At 39.8% G+C, this 20,398-nt stretch overlaps 2 protein-coding genes across 2 annotated transcripts; one reads left to right on the top strand and one right to left on the bottom strand.

Moving 5' to 3' along the window:
* The first annotated feature begins 1,420 nt into the window (after nucleotides 1-1,420).
* LOC116192648 (transcription factor bHLH74) lies at nucleotides 1,421-5,263 on the top strand. Its single transcript, XM_031521245.1, has 9 exons — nucleotides 1,421-1,534; nucleotides 1,692-3,309; nucleotides 3,436-3,657; nucleotides 3,749-3,814; nucleotides 3,911-3,979; nucleotides 4,298-4,369; nucleotides 4,466-4,603; nucleotides 4,770-4,851; nucleotides 4,941-5,263. The coding sequence occupies exons 2-9, from the start codon at nucleotides 2,737-2,739 to the stop codon at nucleotides 4,961-4,963; spliced, it is 1,245 nt and encodes a 414-aa protein (XP_031377105.1). The 5' UTR covers nucleotides 1,421-1,534; nucleotides 1,692-2,736; the 3' UTR covers nucleotides 4,964-5,263.
* Nucleotides 5,264-7,388: 2,125 nt separating this feature from the next.
* On the bottom strand, nucleotides 7,389-11,642 carry LOC116209524 (probable xyloglucan glycosyltransferase 12). The gene is made up of 5 exons (XM_031543184.1): nucleotides 10,320-11,642; nucleotides 9,688-9,996; nucleotides 9,005-9,295; nucleotides 8,792-8,905; nucleotides 7,389-8,478 (listed from the first exon to the last, which is right to left on the bottom strand). The coding sequence occupies exons 1-5, from the start codon at nucleotides 11,103-11,105 to the stop codon at nucleotides 7,849-7,851; spliced, it is 2,130 nt and encodes a 709-aa protein (XP_031399044.1). The 5' UTR covers nucleotides 11,106-11,642; the 3' UTR covers nucleotides 7,389-7,848.
* Nucleotides 11,643-20,398: the final 8,756 nt, after the last annotated feature.

Below are 20,398 nucleotides of genomic sequence, written 5' to 3'. Positions count from 1 at the left end.
AGTTCAGACAAATAAGTCTGCAGTTACATGAACAATCACGAGTATGAACGAAATAGAATTTCAAATTAGGAGAAACTGAACCCAACTAAGACTGTACAGCAACAGCAGATCAAATCAGGCGCTAATGGCGGAATTAAAATCTGGAAATTGTTTTTGTGTGTACAGCAGGATTACAACCGTGGGCTGTGTTGACAGATAATTGAGTTTGACCGAGGATTAGTTGGGCTGGCTGGCCTTGAAAGACCTTTCTTAATTAGTATTTTTTTTTTACAAAATAAAAGAAAATCTATTTTAGAATATTTTTGGGCCATTTAATTTAAGAATTTTAATTTTAACTTTGTTTTTGGAACAGCTGGAGTCCGTACCAGGACAAAAAGGTAATTTGATGATTAGATTCCTTTGTTCCCATATATTCCTCAGCCCTAAAAGCCCCTCCTCCCTCCCTAGTAATAAAAGAAAGCCCTGCCTGGCTACAATACAATTATTTTCATCAAAGAATTTAGCTTATTAAATTACCCCCCCCCCCCATAAATTATCCTCTGCATTGCACCCCGCATTGTACCCCCTTGAAGTAATCTAACCGGAGCCGTTTGATTGTCTTGCCAGTTAATTATGGACGGATTTCATCGTACTATTCCTGTATGGTACCTAAGACACCATTACTGTTCGATGAGATCCCTTACACTGTAAAGCGAGGGCACCCTCTAATCCAAAAATGCGGCATAAGGTACCGTTTTGTCAGAGATTGATTGAGTCTCCTTCAATTATGCTCTTCAAAAGAGCCAATGTGTTTTCACCGAAAAGATAAATAAGAACGACGTTTAACGCAAGTGGAATAATACAGTTGAAAATACGACGAGAAACAACATGTAAGAACATGTTTTGTCGCGTGAATTATCAGTAGGGTAAGCTCATCTAGTGTCGGATAAATCATCGTTAACTTTTAAGTCGGACTCGATCGTCGGAACTCGGGAAGGCGACGCGTATCGGGCGCGATGAGATGAAGGGAGGGGATGTGTGAGTTCCATGGAGGGTTGGTGGAGCTGGCTGCAGGGTAGCAAGGTCCCTTCTCAAAAGAAATGAAGGGGAGTTAGTTGGCTCTCTGATAAAAATGAGTGTGTAACAGCAAATAAAGCTCTGTTTGGAATAGTTGGCAACTGTGTCAGTAAAAAAAAAAGAAAAAAGGACCAAACAATAATTAAAAAAAATAAAGATTATTATGTCAAGCAAAGCAAGCAAGCTTGGCCTTGAAGAGAAGAACATCTCTCTCTTTCCCCCTCCTCCTCATCTCAGAGATTATTATTTATTGATTATTATAAATAAATAAATAAATAAACAAAAATTAGAAAGTGAAGCAATTTGTTAAAAAAATCATACCATCATGGAGATGGATTGAACTTGGAAGAGAGAACTCACCAAGGAGTGGAGAGGGGGAGAGAGAGGCTTGCTAATTGCTTTGCTTTAGGTTCTGTAATAATTACATTACATTACATTACATAACATTAACAAGGAGCAGTTGGCAAGAGTAGTTAAGGTTAGTGTCTGTCCCTTAAAATAAAAAGGGTCTCTCTCTGTGTCCCCCCCTTCTCTGTTAAGTTGAAGTGAATTAAGCTCTAAGCTTTTGTTTGTCTCTTTCACTGTTGCATCTAATCCATCCATTCATTCTTCCTCATCATCACTGCTCCCCCCAGGCCTCTGAAGAATTTGAATTAAGGATACCCTTGTTATTGTTGGTGGTGGAATTTGTGCAGCAGAGCATTAAAAGAGGGCAGTTTTCATCCAGTTTCCTAATTTAGGTGGGGGTAGTGAGCTGAAGCTGAGCCTCTGCACACATTTCAGTCGTTGCACAATTCAAGCTCAGAGCCTGAGATGCTCTTTTAGCCGTTTCTGGGGTACCCATCAGCGGAGAATCTCCAAAAGGGTCTCTGCAAAATTTGCCCTTTATCCCCAAATTCCCGGGGCTCTCCTCTCCTCCCTGAGACTTAAAGAACCGGTCAGTTGTCTGTTTGTCACTTCATTACCTTTTACAAGTCCCCAAATTAGCAGCTCCTTCCGTTTGATAATGATGATTGCGGTACTGGGTCTCTGCTGGAGCATGTGAATTTTGGGTCTTTGAGTTCATCAATTGGCAGCAGGAGGAGGAGGAGGAGGAGGAGAAGAAGAAGGGAAAGGGAATCTGCTTTATTGAGCTGTTGTTCACCTAATGCCATTGTTCCTCTGGCTGTACTTTATGCTCTGAAAGGTTCACTTTCTTGTCCCTGGGAGGCATTTCTTTACCTCTTTCCAGTTGGGGGGAGGGGCTTGAATCTTGATCCCGAGTTTTCTTCTTTTATCCCCCCTTTTTCGAAAGAATAGAACTTATTACAAGGGGCAAGTAGTAGCTTGTGCCCTGCAGATATTGTGCCTGATATGTGGGATTATGTCCTTTTAACTTTGTGTGTTGTCTCTCTACCTGATGCTGCTGCAATCGAATTGACAGAGAGTAAGAGAGTTAAAGAGTTGTGAGGGAGAAGAGGGAGAGGTGCCAACTTTTCCTTTTGGTTTCTCAATTCTATAAAGCTGCCCAAAGTTGCTTCCTTCTTGTTGAGCCCTGCAGGAGATTTCACCTTACCAGCTAGTTCTGGTCAAAACCCACTTTACACCTTTCCATTATTATATCCTAGTTTTCTTCACCCTCAAGTGTTCCTTTCCACTCCCCAGTTCCTACCTTAGATTTGTGTTTTCTGAGTTGAAAACATGGAAGCTTGTGATGGTGGAGATATGGGGTTCCAACAGGTAGGCAATGCTGTCACGAATCGTGAGTCCAACCCAATATCTCAGGAAGCCTCAATGATGGCAATGAGCTCAATGGCCATGATTCCTAAACCCGCGAACGTGCATCACGATCCTTTCTTCGGCTTCGGTTGGGACCCACTTTCTTCTATGACCCAGAACCACCAGAATTTCGGGTGCCCGCCAGTTGTTCCTCACCGGGACTTTGCCAGTTTTCCTTTTCCTCCTCTTCCCCTCTGGGAAAATCAAGGAATCCCCCCACATCTGGCTCATTATCCACCCCCAGATTCAAGTTTCATCGATATGGTACCAAGGGCCCCATGTTTCGTGAGCCGAGGCTTGTCCGATATGGTGGGCCCCGTCGGGCTGCCCCAAAGTGGTCCAGTTGCTAATCCAGGGCCAAATTATGCTTCAAATGTTGGAGACAGTGCTATTGAAGGGACTCGGAACACAGAAGGTGAGGCCATGGGTTCTCCTTCCACTGAAAGGAGAAGAAAGCGCACGCCCGACTCGAGCTCTCCATATGACCCAAACAAGGTCAGCTTAGTTACTTAAAGTGCTGTAACAGAACTCAGATTTCTCACCATTCTTCTTTTTTTGATGTGATTTTGCGCGATATTGCTTTGGTTTGGATGATAATTTCTTGTTTACCTTGTGCTACAGAATACTGAAGGGGAGCCGCGGCAGGATCATTCAGGAGATACTTCTGATGTTCAAAAAGATCAGAATGAAAAGAAACAGAAGATAGAGCAGACTGAGAGCGCAAATTCTCGAGGCAAGCAAACTAAAGATGACTCTAATAGCCAAGAACCACCCAAGGAAAATTACATTCACGTGCGTGCCCGGAGAGGCCAAGCTACAAACAGTCACAGCCTCGCAGAAAGGGTAATATACAAATTCTTGATCTACTGAATCCATGCAATTCTTTGAAGACTTGGGATTTTAGTCTTTACCTCCAAATTGTTGCTGCTGTCAGGTGAGAAGAGAGAAGATTAGTGAGAGGATGAGAATGCTCCAGGAACTCGTCCCAGGATGTAATAAGGTGACTAGACTAGAGCAGCTCCTGCTTTATAGTAGCTTGTAATTGTTTTATTGCTGAATATGGGCTGTTATTAACTTTGTCATGTCTTTGAATTAGATTACTGGGAAGGCGGTGATGCTTGATGAAATCATTAATTATGTGCAGTCATTGCAACAACAAGTTGAGGTATGGTCCCAGAAGCTCAGAATATTCTAGCAGCTTCTTGTTATCGTGTCTTATTGTAAAATCTGTGGCAAGTGTGTGATTTAGGATCGTATTGGGTTTTACGTTTATCTTGGTGAAAGAGCAATGTCCCTGGAATGATACATATTTAACCAGTTGAGATAACGATATTGATAGCCATCGCCAAATAGGATTTGGCCATACCCGATAGGCCGATACGGCCATTTCTTTTTATGCAATTTCAGTGAATTCAGTTTTCGTTCCTTTGTAACAAACCTGAAATAAGCTGCTGACAGCATAGTAATCTATTCTCTTTTGCAGTTCCTGTCCATGAAACTTGCCACTCTACTTCCAGATCTGAGCATCGACTTGGAAAGGGTTCTGTCCAAAGAAGTAAGTGAAAGACTAACACACTTGCAAATCAACCCTGTTCAACACTTAACGTCACTGATTTCTCATAAAATGTGATTGTCATTTTCGGGTGCTCAGATTCTCCAAGCACGTGGAAGAGACGCACTAGCTCGTGGACTGGGTCCTGGGACCGGCCTGCCACTCCCTTACAGTAATGCCCCGGGAATCCTTCAAGGCGCTTTGCCCAGCACGAGCCAGTACCCTCCCTTGCCTCAGGTTCGTCAATAAAGGATCCCTATAATTACTCCAGCCACAGTACCAAAGAGAATAGTTTCTGTTGTATTACCATTTCATGAGTCCAACTTATCCAAACTAAAAGATAATAATGAAGCCTAATTTATGCAGCCTGTGCTCATGTCTCTCTCTTCTTCTCGTTTCACAGGGACCCTTAGATAATGAACTCCAAACTCTCTTTCAGATGGGCTTTGACTCCAATTCGGCTCATGACCTATTGAAACAAAATGGTAATCCTCTAAACTCCATTCAATTTCAATATTTGGCATTCAATTCATCAGGTTCGTGTAGTGACATGAGACTCGGTATTTCTTGACAGGGAGATTAAAGCCAGAGCAGTGAATTCCGGACGACAAGGCAATAGGGTGGTCTAATTCTTTCCTGTTAACAGTTTCTGATATTTCAAGCTGACTGCAGATTTGGTTCGGAGGATGAGGGAGTTATTAAAAGGGACAAAAAGAAGGAAGAAAAGGAAGGGCTGTACAGATTTTATCAGCTCCTAATTGTGTGTTTCTTCAAAGTTTTAGTTGAAGAAAATTACATGGAAATCTAGCAGATTGTCATGTATAATTGGACAGCGGAGACTGAATCCCGATTGTTGAGTGAAGATTTATTATGTATTTAGTTGTCTTAATTCTGTGACGACGGTATGTGCTATTTATTAGAAAACTGTAACTTCGCGCATAACCGAACAAAGAAAAGTAGATGTAGACTAAAAAGCAAAATCTGTGCTTTATACTTGTGTAGTGATGCTGTGGGCTCTGATATTAGAACATTCTGAAACTAACAGCCATTTCACCCATCAAAGCCTCATGGCCTTCAATTCACGTCAGTGGAATTTTCGACTAGGAAAATTTTACGGTCCCCCAACCCGGACCATCTGGGGTCCCGGAAACCATTTAAGAAGGGGCAGCCCCTACTACAAGGGTCCTCGCGTCCAACGGTTCCTGGACGCTTGAAGGGTCCTGCTCCGGAACCATAGAGTGCTTCCTTTTTCAACAAACAGCAGAACATAATGAAGTCGAATGGTTCAAGAAACCTAAACCTGGGAAAATGGAAAATAAATGTGGAAAACTGTCTCAGATAACATTAGCCCATCTATTACAGAGTATGCCTCCCAATGTCAGAGTCAAAATGCTTTTGTGTTTCTCAGACAATTTATGATCTTCTAACTGCAGAATCAAACTGACACTCAATCCATAATGCAATCCACTGGGCCCTGCCGTCGTCCATTAAAACCGGTGGATCGATATCTAAGGAACTGCTATAGCAACAGCCCGTCACATGCGTACCCGGCAGCCCGTGGAACTTAGACCAATTATGATGATAAGAACCGTCTCCTGCCAAAATGTATAGCGATGGAAATCAACTATCAAGGAACGTGGCATCGGGTTTTATAACTCTCGATTCTAACTGCAGGTCAGGCCACCGACATATAGTGTAAACGTTGTCGGTCATCGCTGGATCTACCATGCACTTTTTTTTTTTTTTTGCTCTTTTTCGGATGGGTCACATAAATATATGCGAAAATGAAGAACAGGTTGGAGTGAAGACCATAGGAGGTGGTCCTGTCCTGCCCTGCCCTGCTCCCTCACCATAAATCATGGTGAGCCCTAAAATAAATCCCATCTCACCAAATGAATGAGGCAACAAAGAAGGTCACAGCCCTCTCCCTGTCTCTCTTACCCCCACCCCCACCCCCACCAAAAAAAAAAAGATAAGGAAGAAGAGAGAGGAAAGACCTAACAGAAAGAAGGAAGGGACAGTTTCATGTGGCATTGCATCTGTTTCTTTATGACTTCACTTCCTTACCTAAGGGCTAAGGCTTTAATGATATGATTATTATGAAGATGAGTTCCATCCATCTATCCATCCCCACATCACTTTAAATGCCCTCCTAATAATCTTTTTCTATGTAGACCAGCTTAATTCAGCCATTAATATCTTGCATGAGCACGTGTACTATTTCTACTTATTTATATATTCATTCATTCGTTCCTGCAGAATTTCTAGCCAGTTCGGGCCACTCAAGATTGCTTTTCTATGATCATGTTCTTTTATCATGTAAGAGTTCTTCCTAAGCAAAAGAGTTCATCATTCTGCTCGTGTCCATGGATGAAGCAGGTGCGCAATTGGGCTTCTAGGCTGTAAGATGTAATTGTCATAATTCAAGAGCTGTATGTAATCGAAAAGACGGGGCATCAGAGCATAAGCTTGGACGCCGACGTTCAGGACGTGGTCATGGCTTTGCTTCTGGAGAGACTTCACACAGAGCTTCTCATCAATCAGACAGGGAAGAAGAAGAAGACTGTTTTTCACATGCTCATGCATATAGAAAGAGCACATGGGTAAAAAACATTCTTTAGCTGTCTGATTGATTTCTGACATAACAGACCATGAGACCTACAGGGAGTCGGATAATTTCCTCTTTCCGATGAAAAATGAAGAAAGACGGGACACAGTTTACAACAAACTACGGTATGTAACAAAAGGCCACAAAAGAACTGGAAATAATTGGGAGAAACAGGCAGAAATGGAAGTGGCAGCTGAAGATGGGTAAATTCACTCCTGGATTCAATTTCGACTCAATCTCAAAGCGCTCTTCTCGAAGCTCAAACTTACAGGGCTACCATGGCGACCCAGTTTGGAAAAGCATTTGATACTGCAGTTCCGGTAAAGTTCACCTGCCCGGAAGAACAATAATCTTGGCCCGCAGCAAACTAATGAATCTTTGGAAGATGAAGAGCAAGGATAGCAGATGTCGGGATGAACCGAACTGGCAAGTGAAATCTCCTTTATATAGATATTACTTGGTAGAGTAGTTCTTCTTACAAAAGAATCGACTTAAAAACAAAAGAATCAAAAGAAAGCTAAGGAAAGGGAGAAGATGAACAGAATGAAGAAAATCTTACAAACTAAGAAAAAAAAGCCAGACCAATCTCTAAATGTACCTGCCCCCTGCTTCTTGTCTCTATGACAACTGTCCAAATCTTCTGTCTAACCGAGACATACTCCTCTTTCTTGTATACTTCAGGGTGGGCTCGTAAAGAACGGGAATTTCTGAGGGATTCGATGAGGAAAAGTATCGACCCTCTGACTCATCGCTCATGTTCGTCTCTACAACCTTCTTTCCCCCCACAACGAGCCTTGTGCCCGGTAATAATATTCACTCATATTCACGTCTGTTCACAATTCATCCTACAATTTCAACAATTCCCTAACTGATCTCACTCAACCTGCTCACCGATCAAGTCTAGCCCGACAAGAAGGAATGATATCCCCTGGAACAGCAAGAAGTAGAAGTGTATCCCCTGAGCGGACAAGAGACTCCTTGCCGAGGCCGTGAGAAGAAGGAAAGCTAACGAGAGTTCCTTCAAGTAGATCCTGTTGTGCTTCTTCTTCCGAGAAGCCCTCTGTTCTTGTTGCCTAATCTCCTCTTTCATCTCCTCAAGGTCGGGTACTGAGACCCCTCTCTGGTGCTTGTTGGACTCTTTCTCGACGAGGCCCACAAGATCACCCTCAGAGGACCTCCCTGATTTCTTGGTCACGACCCACTCATATGCACTCCCAAGTTGGAACAGGCCCGAGATCATTGCATTGAACTTGGTGACTGACATGGTGTTCTCGAAAAGAAGATAGGGGACGATGAAGGGGAATGATTTCGGCGCAGGAAGGATGTTAAGGAAGGACATGGTGGCAGGGATGTAGCAAACGACCCACGCTGGGAGCTCAGCCTCGGGGACAAACATTGTCATTGGTAAGATTATGCAGAAGAGAGTGAAGGAGTAAAAGGGCAGGATCAGTTTCCGAAGCAAGAAGAACAGGAAGATGAGGTTGAATTTCTTCCAGACACTGATCTGCAATAGCATCAAGACAAATAAAGTCAAATGAAAAATTTAAAGAATGCAGAATTTGAATTCCAAATGTAATGTTCAAGTCTGAAGAACCGAAAAAAATTCTTCAGCTGTATGTGTTTGTGTTCATGAGAAAGAGAGAAAAAACGAGGAAAAGGGGTGTTCACTCTTGCTGTTCGGGGAAAGAGAGATGGAAAACCTTTTTGAGTTCTCTGGAACAAAATGCAGATGAAGACAAATGCCAAATGTGCAAATTTGATCAAACCATATAAGTAATGAACGATAAACTCTTCTATAGATTTGAGAAATGAATTACCTTGGATCGAATGATATCAGGCAAACATAGCCGGAACAATTGCATAGGGCCAGAATGCCATCGGTGCTGTTGTTTCCTGTAGGCTTCATAAGATTCTGGCAACTCACATTGGCACTAAAACACACCAAACAAATAGGAAGATATTTTTAGCATCTATTAATTTTGGAGTCCTGTACTCTTATGTTAGTCAGAAGTTTAAACTGTGATTAATACCTCGACATCATTGAGAAATACGAACTTCCAGCCATGGAGATGGGCTCGGACAGCTATGTCCATGTCCTCGACAGTTGTCCTCTCCAACCAACCGCCTGATTCCTCCAATGCCTTAATCCTCCAAACACCCGCCGTCCCATTGAACCCAAAGAAATTAATGAAAATGCCATTCACTTGCTGCTCCACCTCAAAGTGGAAGGCGAGGTTAATGTTCTGCAACCTAGTCAGCAAATTCTCATCTTTGTTCACAAATGACCACCTCGCTTGTACAAGCCCAACTTCCTCGTTGTCCTGCATAAGTGTTGGATGTCAGTTATCACAGAAAAACAGTTCCTACTTGATGAATTCCCCCAAATGTTAGCAGCATGAGTAACTTCCAAGAACTGTACAAGCAACAAGGTTCATTTTGATTCTGAAAAACCAGCAAGTTCCAGTTCTTTTTAGAAATATCAACGCATATAAATTCTACAAACTTCGCATAAATTACTGTTTACTGGTATTTGTTAATTTACCAATTCTTAACAATTCAATGGGATGAAACCGTATATTTATATAGATCCATCAAGTGATGAACTATTTTTACCTGAATTTATTTGGGATATCAAATAATAGTATTTCTCGGAAATAGTCTTTCCGACAAATGCCTAAAATGGTAACTACCCGAGACAGGTTCGAGCACATACCTTGAAGTAAGGGATGGTCCGTTTTAGGAAGTCCGGGGTGGGTTGAAAGTCGGCATCGAAAATGGCGACGAACTCATAATCCTTGACGTAACTGCAGTTCATTGCAGACTTCAGATTGCCTGCCTTGTAACCATCCCTAATTACACGGTGCCTGTACACTATGTTGGCCCCTTCTTGCTGCCACTTCTGCACTTCCTCCTTAATCAGCAGCTGCGTCATGGGATCATCCGAGTCATCCAGGACTTGAATCAACAAACTCGGCTTCGGCCAATCCAAGTTGCACACGGCAGCAATTGATTGCTGATACACCTGGAACAAAATTGCGCATAATCAATACCGCTATCATCATCATATGACCATTTCTAGCAAGCAAAAAGGAGCACTTTAGGGCCAAAAGATGGAATTAATTAGATTCAATCCTAGTAAACAAGTTACTATTGCTATTAGACCGAATCGTGGATACATAATGGTATCATCATTGACTGCTCCCCACCCACCACAAACACGCAAACAAAACACGAGATTATGCACCAACATCATGCGATTTCCCGGGTCTTTGGTCGAACTCGGTTTTTAAGCGAAATTGGGTTTTAAGAGTTCAAGATCAAGCTGGAAAGGTAGAAATTTTGTACCTCCTTCTCATTGCACATGGGAATTTGGACCAGGACCATGGGGAAGTACCCGGACTGGCCGGACTCGGGGTCGGCCCCGACCGGTTTGGCGACAGGCTTGATCTTCTTGAACCGGATCCAGAAGCAGCCCAGGCACAGGACAAGCCGGTCCATGCTCTGGATTAGGAAGAGCACAATGCAGGCACTGGCAAGGAACTGCAACGGCGGAGCGAGGTACTCCACCCGAATCAGGACCCACCGCGAATACAGCGAGTTGAAGGCGTCCTTCACCCCGAGAGGAGCGGCCAGCAGGTACTGCCATTGCGGGACGGAGCCGAAATGCCAGCCCTTTAAGTAGGCGGCGACCTCGAACCCTAGCAGGATGAGGGAGACCCAGAGGAAGACCTTTATGCAGGAGTAGAACCTCGACTTGAGGGCCGGGTTCTCGACCTCACGGGCGTCCTCCGCTGAGGTGGAGGGCTCGGCACCCTCGGCGGGCTCCTGGTCGTCGTCGTGGTCTGTGCGGCCGGAGGCGACGCGGCGGCGGATGGCGGAGGCGAGGCCGAGGGCGGCGGCGGCGAGGGAGGTGAGGCAGCCGGCGGCACGGTGGGCCTTGAGGAGGAGGATCCAGGTGAGCTGGCGGGCGTTCTTGTTGCGGGCCTTGTCGCTGCGGCGGGGGGAGATGATGAAGTCGTCCTCGGAGGGGCCCTCGAGCTCGACCATGGCCCAGTTGGGGTTCTCCATCTTCACCACCACCGGCGTCCCCTTGTGTCCCTCACTCGCCCACCAATCAAACGACGGCGCCATTCCCGATTCCTCCCCTTCGATCTCCTCACTAGTCGGCCAAAACAGGACGAGCCCACCTCGCAAGATTCGGAATCAAGACCCGGGTCGTGAGTGGATTCTCCTCTCTGGGGCTACAATCTGCCTGACCCCATTGTCGGAGCGAGAGGATTTCCCCTGTCTGTTTCTGAAGGTAGAACTAGAAGAAGAACGAGGAGGAGGAGGAGGGCAATGAAATGAATCAACAACAGCAGCGAGACGCGTGGAAGCAGGAACAGAGCAAGGCGTCCGTCTCTCCTCTCCTCGCTAGATCACAGTGACAATGGAGGTCAGAGAGAGAAGCTTATAATACAGAAGAAATAGATAGAAAGAGAGAAGAGAAAGATGAGATAGAGAGAGAGAGAGAGAGAGAGAGAGAGAATGAGGGAGAGGAAGGTAGTATTATGACTAGACAGAGATGAGTCCAAAAGATGCTCCCATTCAATTACAGCTTGCAATGCAACGAAGGGGGGAGAAATAGGAAGAATGAGAGAGAGAGAAGTGATATACAGAGGGATTTTGAAGGCAAAGAAAGGACAGAGAGAGAAGAGGGAGATGGGAACAGCTCAACACGTCTTTGATTTTGATTCCAAATTCGATCATTTAATTCGAAAGAAAAAGGAAAAACAAATATTTTTCACATAAAATAAATTTGGAATTTCCTTTTTCTCCCCTTTCACAGTAAATAAGGAAAGAACTCATCCAAAAAAAAAAAAAAAAGTAAATAAGGAAAGCGAAGGGACAAGACAAGAGCAGCAACAGAGGAGGGGGCACGTTCCCCGGCCCTTCTTCTCTTTCTACCTCGTCAAGAGCAGATTTCTGAACCTGATCTCGATCAAATTCAACCCCGGAATCCTACCCTTCGACGGATCCATGGCTCCATACTACAATGCAACAGACACCCTTTTACAATCCCTCGGACGAATGAACAATCTTTCCTGGGAAGGAACAACAATTTCAAAACAATCTTCTTCTTTTTTTTTTTCTTTTGTTGTTGCTGGAAAAAAGACAGCAACTTTGGGACAAGACCGGGCCGACTCTCGTCCAACCACTCCCTTTATGGTTCAATAAAAACAGCACCAACCCTGTTTGAGTAATGGCAATGCGCCTCTTAACCCTAACCAGAGCAAGACAAGGGAAAAAGCAAGAACACACCCAAATCTCTACAATATATATATATATATTCCTTCCCTGAATGCAGCAACGAAAGGGACGAAAATGTTTGCAGAGGAGGGAGGAGGAAGGAAAGAGAGCGAACCAACCGTTGGGAATGATTAATGTTTGATTGAGGAAGTCAAGGTTGAGGCTCTTCAATTTGGTTGGGGGGGGGGGGGGGGGGGGATTCTGTTTCTGGGTTTTTGGTCGTATTTGCTCTCTGCCTTTCTTCTTGTCCCAAACGGATTAGGAAGAAAATCTAGGCCAAGGATAATTTTTATCCATTTTCCTTTTCTGGGGTTATCCGGTAATAATTAACTACTCGCCAGCCAAAAGCAATGAAAATATTTTTTTTTCCAGTACAAAAATGAAAATAAAGTTCAAAAAAAGAAATTGACAATCCACAAATGTCGAGAAAGTTCAAAGGTTGAGAGGGGGGACTGGCAGGGCACCATGATCCAACAACCTGCCCGTGTATCCATGCGCAAAAGGTGAAATAATTGGCCTTTGAAATCTCGATCTAATATAATCTATGTTTCCTAAATTGCCTTTTTTTCTTAGTAAATGACACCCGCATTCTCACGTTTCTGTCCATAGTATATATAGTACGCAGTCTCTTAAGTCCACCGACTAAAATTGTACGCGAGTCTATCAGTCCGCAGAGGTCGAATGCCGCCGTGCTTTCATCCGTCGTTCGTTCCGCTCTACCGATATCGACATGTCAGGGTAACAGCTGTACACATGGTCGAGAGAGGCAAGCGTTGTAACGGAATGAGAACATGATGCGTATTCGAGGAATCTAGGATAACTATGCTACATATTTTTTAAACTGAATAACTAAGCGAAGCTGAACTGGGGAGAAGTAAATTTCTTCGCGTATAATGATAAGTTGCATGATCGTTGTGCATATCTGAACACAGTGACATGGATGAAATGAATGTCACGAGTAAAAAGAAAAAGAAAAATTGAAGAGAAAAGAAGATGAAAAAGAGGGCGGTGAGAGAGAGAATAAAGGGGGTGGAATGGATAAAAATGCTGCTTTATTTGGGTAAATCCAACTTGATGGATGGATCAGACAAACAGATGACTTTATCTCTAATAATAACCCCTTGGCACAGGGAAACCAGCTGAGCCCTGAGAACATTCAATTAGGCCATATGCCCTATTAGGGTTTCTCTTTTGCCTATAACAAGTCCCCCCAAGGATACTTATAAAAAAAAAAAAAAATTCCACCCAAGGATAAGGAAAAAAAGAGGCAAACTTTTACTCAAAGGACAGGAGGAAATTTTAAAATGAAATTTTTTTTTAAAAAAAAAGAAAAAAAATTATAGATGAATTCAATATAGCGAAAGACCAAAAACTCATATATGAATTTTATGAGCAATTAGCACAAAAATTAATAAAAAGATCACCCACTCTAAAAGGCTAGAATTAAATAATTAATTGAATAAAGATTAAAAAAGATCTCTTCACCTGTAAAGGGTAAAATAATTAGTAATTAAATAATTCAAAAGGATCTCTATCAAGGAGATTTCAAGTAATATCAGTCTTAATTTCAACGAATATGAACTAGTAATTAAGGAGGAGTTCAAGTATTCACTCAATTTTGGGTTTGAAATCTATTGAAGCCACCGGAGCACCTTTATCTTAATTATCCGATCCGTGCGTCATCAAGAATTCGGGGAGGTCCGAAAATTAGTCAAACAAAACCTAAACACTTCGAATTAGCTATAATATATATATATCCTTCGTACTTCCCTCCCTTTCCACGTTTCTTTCTCAACTCGCACCTTAACGTCATAGAACTCATATTATTTCGTAATTTACTTCTGAATTTTGAGTTGATAGTATTAGTAGTTTACACGGTTGACAAATTGATACGTCGCCTTCATCGGTAATTATTGTCCAGCCCCGTAATACAACAATGGATTGATCAATTTTTGTGAAAGCAAGTAATAATGAAACACATGAAATCATTGCTAATTTAAACACTTTATTTTCTTCTTCTTTTTATAATCAAACATTTTCTTCATTTTCAATTGGGATAGGTGTAAAAGCTAAAAGGTCATTAGGAGACTTAATTGACGAATTAGTGGGGCTCTGGAAAGAACCGGCCTGTGAAATTTCTGGCTCAATATACATTCATGCCATGAACCTCAATAAATCATTAATTTTTTAATTATCTATTTTAAGGATAATTTATTAATGGATTGGACAACAGAAGTCAAGCCATGCGGGAGCACATTTAATATCACACGGTTAAGACCTAATCAAATCTTATTATACCCGTCATAGATAGTTCATTAATAAGGGGTTTGTCACGTGCCCTCAATTTTCTTGAGGATAGAGGTAAACAAATATTGCCCTACAAATTACGTTATGCCCTTCATTTCAAGGCCTCACCGCCAGCCACGGTCAAACTTCTTAGCATCTCGATTAGGGGATCGGAGGCCTTACCAGCAGCAGTCCCAACACAACAAAGCCCTTTGCCCAAGTATCGAGATCCCGGTGCCCAAATTTGGCGACCTTGCGAGGGCGACAATGATCGGTTGCCAAGCATTCCGAATGAGATCCAAAAAGAATTGAAGAAGGTTCGCGTCGGGACTCTAACTAGAAGCGTCAAATTGTAATTTGGATGGGCATCTTTGCAAGAATTTACCACGTAAAATCTCAAATATTAATTATAAATTATTTTTTAATGTAAATTTTAATATTTGAAAATTCAATGGGATTTCAACTAATTCTTCGACTGGGATCGGCTCATTAAAAAGTAAAATATTTATAGCGTGAATTTTCCGCATTCACAAGGACTCAAACTCAAGATCTTATTAAAAAAGAATAAGTATCGAATCGCTTAAATTAATTCACGTTGATTAATTACAAATTATTTGTTGCGGAAAAAGGGAAATCCGGGCATTGACTGAGATGTCTAGTCAAATTCAACAGTTTTGACCTCCATGTGAAAGCTCCTCCTAGGTCATAAAGTCACGATAACAACCACTGTTAGCAACACTAGAGCCTATTAATAATTTCTCTTTAACCAATTAATGATCTTCCTTTTAATTTTTTGAAGACGTGGCATGGGAATTCTATGAAAATTCCTGGAAAATAATAATAAAAAAAAAATCCCATCATATTATTGTACCATTGTCGTAAATGTAATTATAAAAGCAAACGGTGACAGCACGCGCCACTGAGTGCGGGTGCGGGATTCCGTTTCGCTATGCTAGCTGAAAAGTCCACGCTGTCCTTGCCCCTCCCAACGGGCACCGACAGTTTCATGCCGGGAGGAGCGACACTTCCCTGAGGGTAATCTCGTAATATCACCACGCACTACGGCTTTTAAAATTTTACGCGCGCCCCGCCCCCACGTGGTTACGGTGAGTCTCTGTGCGTAATAATGAATGAATGTCGCGATTAAGACCTCGTGAGCGATCAGATCGATCTCATCTCACTGTCTGCCTGTCGCTCGCTTGCTCTTCTTTGAGGGCCCACAGAGGGAGTACAGCTCACACGCCAATCGTCGCAGATCGCGAGGGGCAAAGCTACCCTTCCCCTTTGATCGAAACGTGTGGCGGCAGATCGCCAGCTGAAAGTGGGGGAGTTGGTGGTATCGACCGTACTGTAGCATTACGCAATGGCTACGCAAGAAGTAGGAGTTACATTAGTTGTAATCACGTGACATCGGATGGGTCATGGGACTGGGAGTGTATTGTTGATGCTGGACTGAGACACCCCGTTTTCAAGAATTCAAACATTTTTACCAATAATATGAGCTGGTGCAAGCAATTTTCAACTCTTTTTCATCTTAAATAAAATTTCGCATTCAAAAATTGTAATCGGAGAAAATCTATGGTTGGTAGACCTTTATTCTCAATGGGCCAATTCGTCTCAACTAAATTCATCGGAGCCCGATTGCAGAATTAATTGGAATCGATATGCCGTGTAATTTAATTGAAGCATATGAGGTCTTTGCAGATTGATTTTGCTCGTGATATTGGGAAAGGGGTTGATACTAATTAAATATGTAATTTAATTATCCAAAAAAAAGTTAAAAAGAATACACACACACATATATATATATATGTATATGAATGTGTGTTGTTTGAATCATGTCAAGCGAAACTGCGTCGGTGCAATAAGGCTTAACACAAGAAGACGAAAAAGTAAGGGACCCGGACACGAGCATTTCGGGACAAAGAGTTTCAAAGAAGTGGGGCGAAAGGTAGGACATATATTATTATTAAGTTAAATTACGATATATTTTCAGTTCATAAGTGTGGCTGAATTTTTGTTTTGATCTTTAATTTGATACGTTTACGAGGCAGTTTTAGTGAATTTCAAACATCCACAATGAAAATATATAAAATAAAATCAACACGTAAATATCTCAATTTTCCGTAAAACCATATATCTTGATTTATATTTATCAAAATTTACATGAAGAATTTTCCGGTAAATAGAAAATGTATTTTGGATATTCGACCTACATATAAATATGGAATAATTACGTCATATAGCCTAACGTTTGAAGGAATTTTTAGTTCTAGTCCAAACTTGATTATTTACCTAAGATATCCCAACGTTAACGTTTTGGTTTCAAATCTATCCCGACGCTAATTTCTCATTCAAAATTAACGGAATTGCACACGTGACACGTTAATTTTGGAACAAATGTTAGGATAAATGTGAAATTAATGTGCCACGTGTGCAATTCTGTCAATTTTGGACGGAAAATTAGCGTCGGGATAGATGTGAAATCAACAGCCAATGTTATGATATCTCGAGTAAAAAATCTTGGGCTATAACTAAATTTTTTTTTACGCTATACGGCGTAAGTAACCCAATAAATATTAAAGTCGGGAGACATGCATAGGCCCATTCTGTAAATAAAACATTGTCAACGTGTAAGAAATGGATTTTGCGTTGAGTCAAAATCAGTCGTCTCACGGTTAAAGTCCATTGTCATTATTATCAAGATTAAACGGGTTTGGACGTTAGTCCCTTTCGTTAATTTCCCATGTATGGTACCACCAAAACTTGATGGTCTAATGGTTTAAAATTTACTCTCATATCGTTGGATAACTTGAACGTCCTTAATTCGAATCTCTTTTTTGTATTTGTCTCAAAACACTTGTTAGAAGTGTGCTCTTCATTTGGGTTTGAGGGACACCGGCTTCTGTGAACTATATTAAGCTTTTGCTGATATTAGGCTAATTGGATCAGTACTTGCACTGGTTGTTCAATTTATATGATATTTTCGCGATTGAACATGATAACTTGAACATTGTGCAACGACGGACGGTAAGGTTGCCATCATAGCCATGCACCATTTTACTTTTTAAAAAAAATGTTTCCCATGTATGGCCAATAGCTAACTCGTGGTAAATAAGGCAGTACGGTCCATTCGGTAACTCAACTCGTCTATTGTGTGGGATGCAATACTTCACGTTCCCGTATTGCTAGTCTGGATTAAAATTAGAACATATCTCAAATTACTAAATAAGGTCGATGCAAACTCCAAAGAATTTGGCCTAGTGATAATGAGGAGTTTAAGTATCCACCCGATCTCGAGTTCGAAACCCCTTGGAGCCATTGGAGCATCTTTAACTTGATTACCCGTTCTGTGCGTCACAGGGGGTTCACGGAGTCTCGGGAATTACTCGGGCGAAACCCGAACACCAAAAAAAAAAAGAAAAAGGGTTGATGGAAGAAACTACTGCTGAGATTAATATTGGACTGTAAAACAGTGTTGGTAGGTTACCATTAAAGAGCATAATTATGCTGTACTTCAGACCTTGATATTAATTGTTTTATATTATGCAAATTCACGTGTTGTTTACCTAATTTTTTTTTGGGGGGCTTGAAAAATGAATTATGTTATTAGTTTCCAGAAAAAGCAGAAAATAACATATGAGGAAACTCCCGCGGCCAAAAGGAAACTCTTTTTTCGAGCTGACAGATAATTTTTACAATCTATAGTTTTATTTTTTATTTTCCACCAAATCTATATATAAAATCTCCATTCCCTCACCTTTTTCTTTATCTTTTTGTTGTTTAATTAGACAAAATATGTAGGCTCCATCTACCTAGAAATGCACTGGCCGACTGTCAATGTCAGTGGTACACAGGGGAATCCTTAACATTTTGATATACTATATAACGCGGAAAACTATATATTATTCTACAAAATTTTATGAAATTATTAATCTTTGCTCCATGACTTGAATTTCTTTTAAAATTTTATAGGTATTTAATAATAATATTGGGATGGTAAAAGTTTCTGAATTTTAGAAATTCATTTACATTTTCTAAAAAATAATTAATAACTTACAAAGTTAAAAATTCTATTGGAACTAAAAAATATTATTGGATAATAAGTATTTATGACTAATTAATGTTAAGTTTAAAAAGTTTCTTATAATTGAAAAATATTATAGGTAATTTGTGATTAATTATTATTAAGTTCAAGTGCATGAAGAGTCAAAAAATGAAGAGTTGAGGTTTACGTTTTTAGCTATGTAGCGAGCTTTAGAAGTTATTTACATAACATTTGGTAATAAAGTTAAATTTGATTTAGTTTGATTTGAGAAGATGAAGACAAAAGTAGTTGGAAAAAGTATGTGAAAGTATTTGAAAAATAAGATAAAAAAGTAATGATTACATTGTTGAATCGAGAAAAAAAAGTTGAATAATTGAGAGAATTTAGTATTAAAAAATTAATTATAATAATAGATAAGAAAAAATACGATAGATAATTTGAAGAAAAAAATAAAAAATAAATGATTGTGTTGTTGAATTGAAAAAAGAGAGAGTAAAATTAAGTTAAGTAAATTTTGTTTCATTATATTTTAAAAAATATCCATGATCAATTTATATTTTCAGTTTTAACTTTTGGAGTATATCATGTTGAGACTAATTATTTATCAAATTTTAGTTTTTTCGATGATAATTTACTGTAAGTCAAAGAGTTATATTATGTTGATTAGGGAATTGTTATAACTCTTAACTTCAATTATACTAATTCTTCGTCATTTGAATATAATATTTTGTTTCTTTCTTAAAAATTTTTCTTTATTTAAAATTTTAATGTATCTAAATTTTATTCGATAAAGAAACTGAAGTTGTTGCTAATATTCTAGATTGTCTTTTATTAGTAAACTAGGTTATTGAATCCTTTCGCTGCACAGTTTTTGTGAAAATAATTTTATATTTAGAAGTTAAATTTGAAAATAACAAATAATATGAATTTATGGTTTTTATTGATTTATGCAAAACATTTATTTTTATTCAATTCGTAAATAAAGAATTTAAGTAATAAATTCATATACATCATTTCAATTATCAATCTTATATCTATGAAAAAAATTTAAATTCCTAAATATTCAAAATCTTTAATTTCTAATGATGAAAGAATGATAATTATAGCATACATTTTATAATTTCAGTATTTCCTTATACATTATTCTTCTAACATTACAAAAATTAAACTTCGTGAATTTGAATAATTTGAGATGAAATGTTCTAATCACTTCGATGGATGATTTACTTATTCGATATTTAAAAAGAGTAGCTATGTAATACTTCCAAAAATTTGTAATATAATGCAATCAATGTAAATAAATTAATAATAATATGCGTTTAATAATATTAATATATATAATTGGTTAATATATACTTATTTTCATACTCGTTTATTTATCACACTAAAAATTATCAATGTAAAATATTTTTATGTTTATTAATTGAGTAGATCCTTAAAATTCCATTCATTGTGTAGAATTAGCATATTTACATTAAATTAATTTCATACATTTCACAATTTGACCATAACATATTACTTATTTTACGATTCTACATATACTTTCACTTGTAGTCAAGTGAAACAATACGATTCACTTCGTTGCTTGGAATCTTGAATCATCGTGAATTTGATAATATGCTCCATTTTTTATAAGCTCTGGTGCAAATATGCCAATTGAACCATACTTGACAAGAGATTTTAAATTAAAATTATCAATCAATTGGAAAAAACTACTTATATTGTAAATATTTTACCCAATAGATACGAATACTCGAATCAAGAGTTTATATTGATCTTGACAAAACAACATCATCACTTG

This window comes from Punica granatum, chromosome 1 (assembly GCF_007655135.1).
Source record: "Punica granatum isolate Tunisia-2019 chromosome 1, ASM765513v2, whole genome shotgun sequence".
Lineage (NCBI taxonomy): Eukaryota > Viridiplantae > Streptophyta > Magnoliopsida > Myrtales > Lythraceae > Punica > Punica granatum.
The sequence above is the reverse complement of the archived record's forward strand: the minus strand, read 5'-3'. Positions and strand labels throughout refer to the sequence as shown.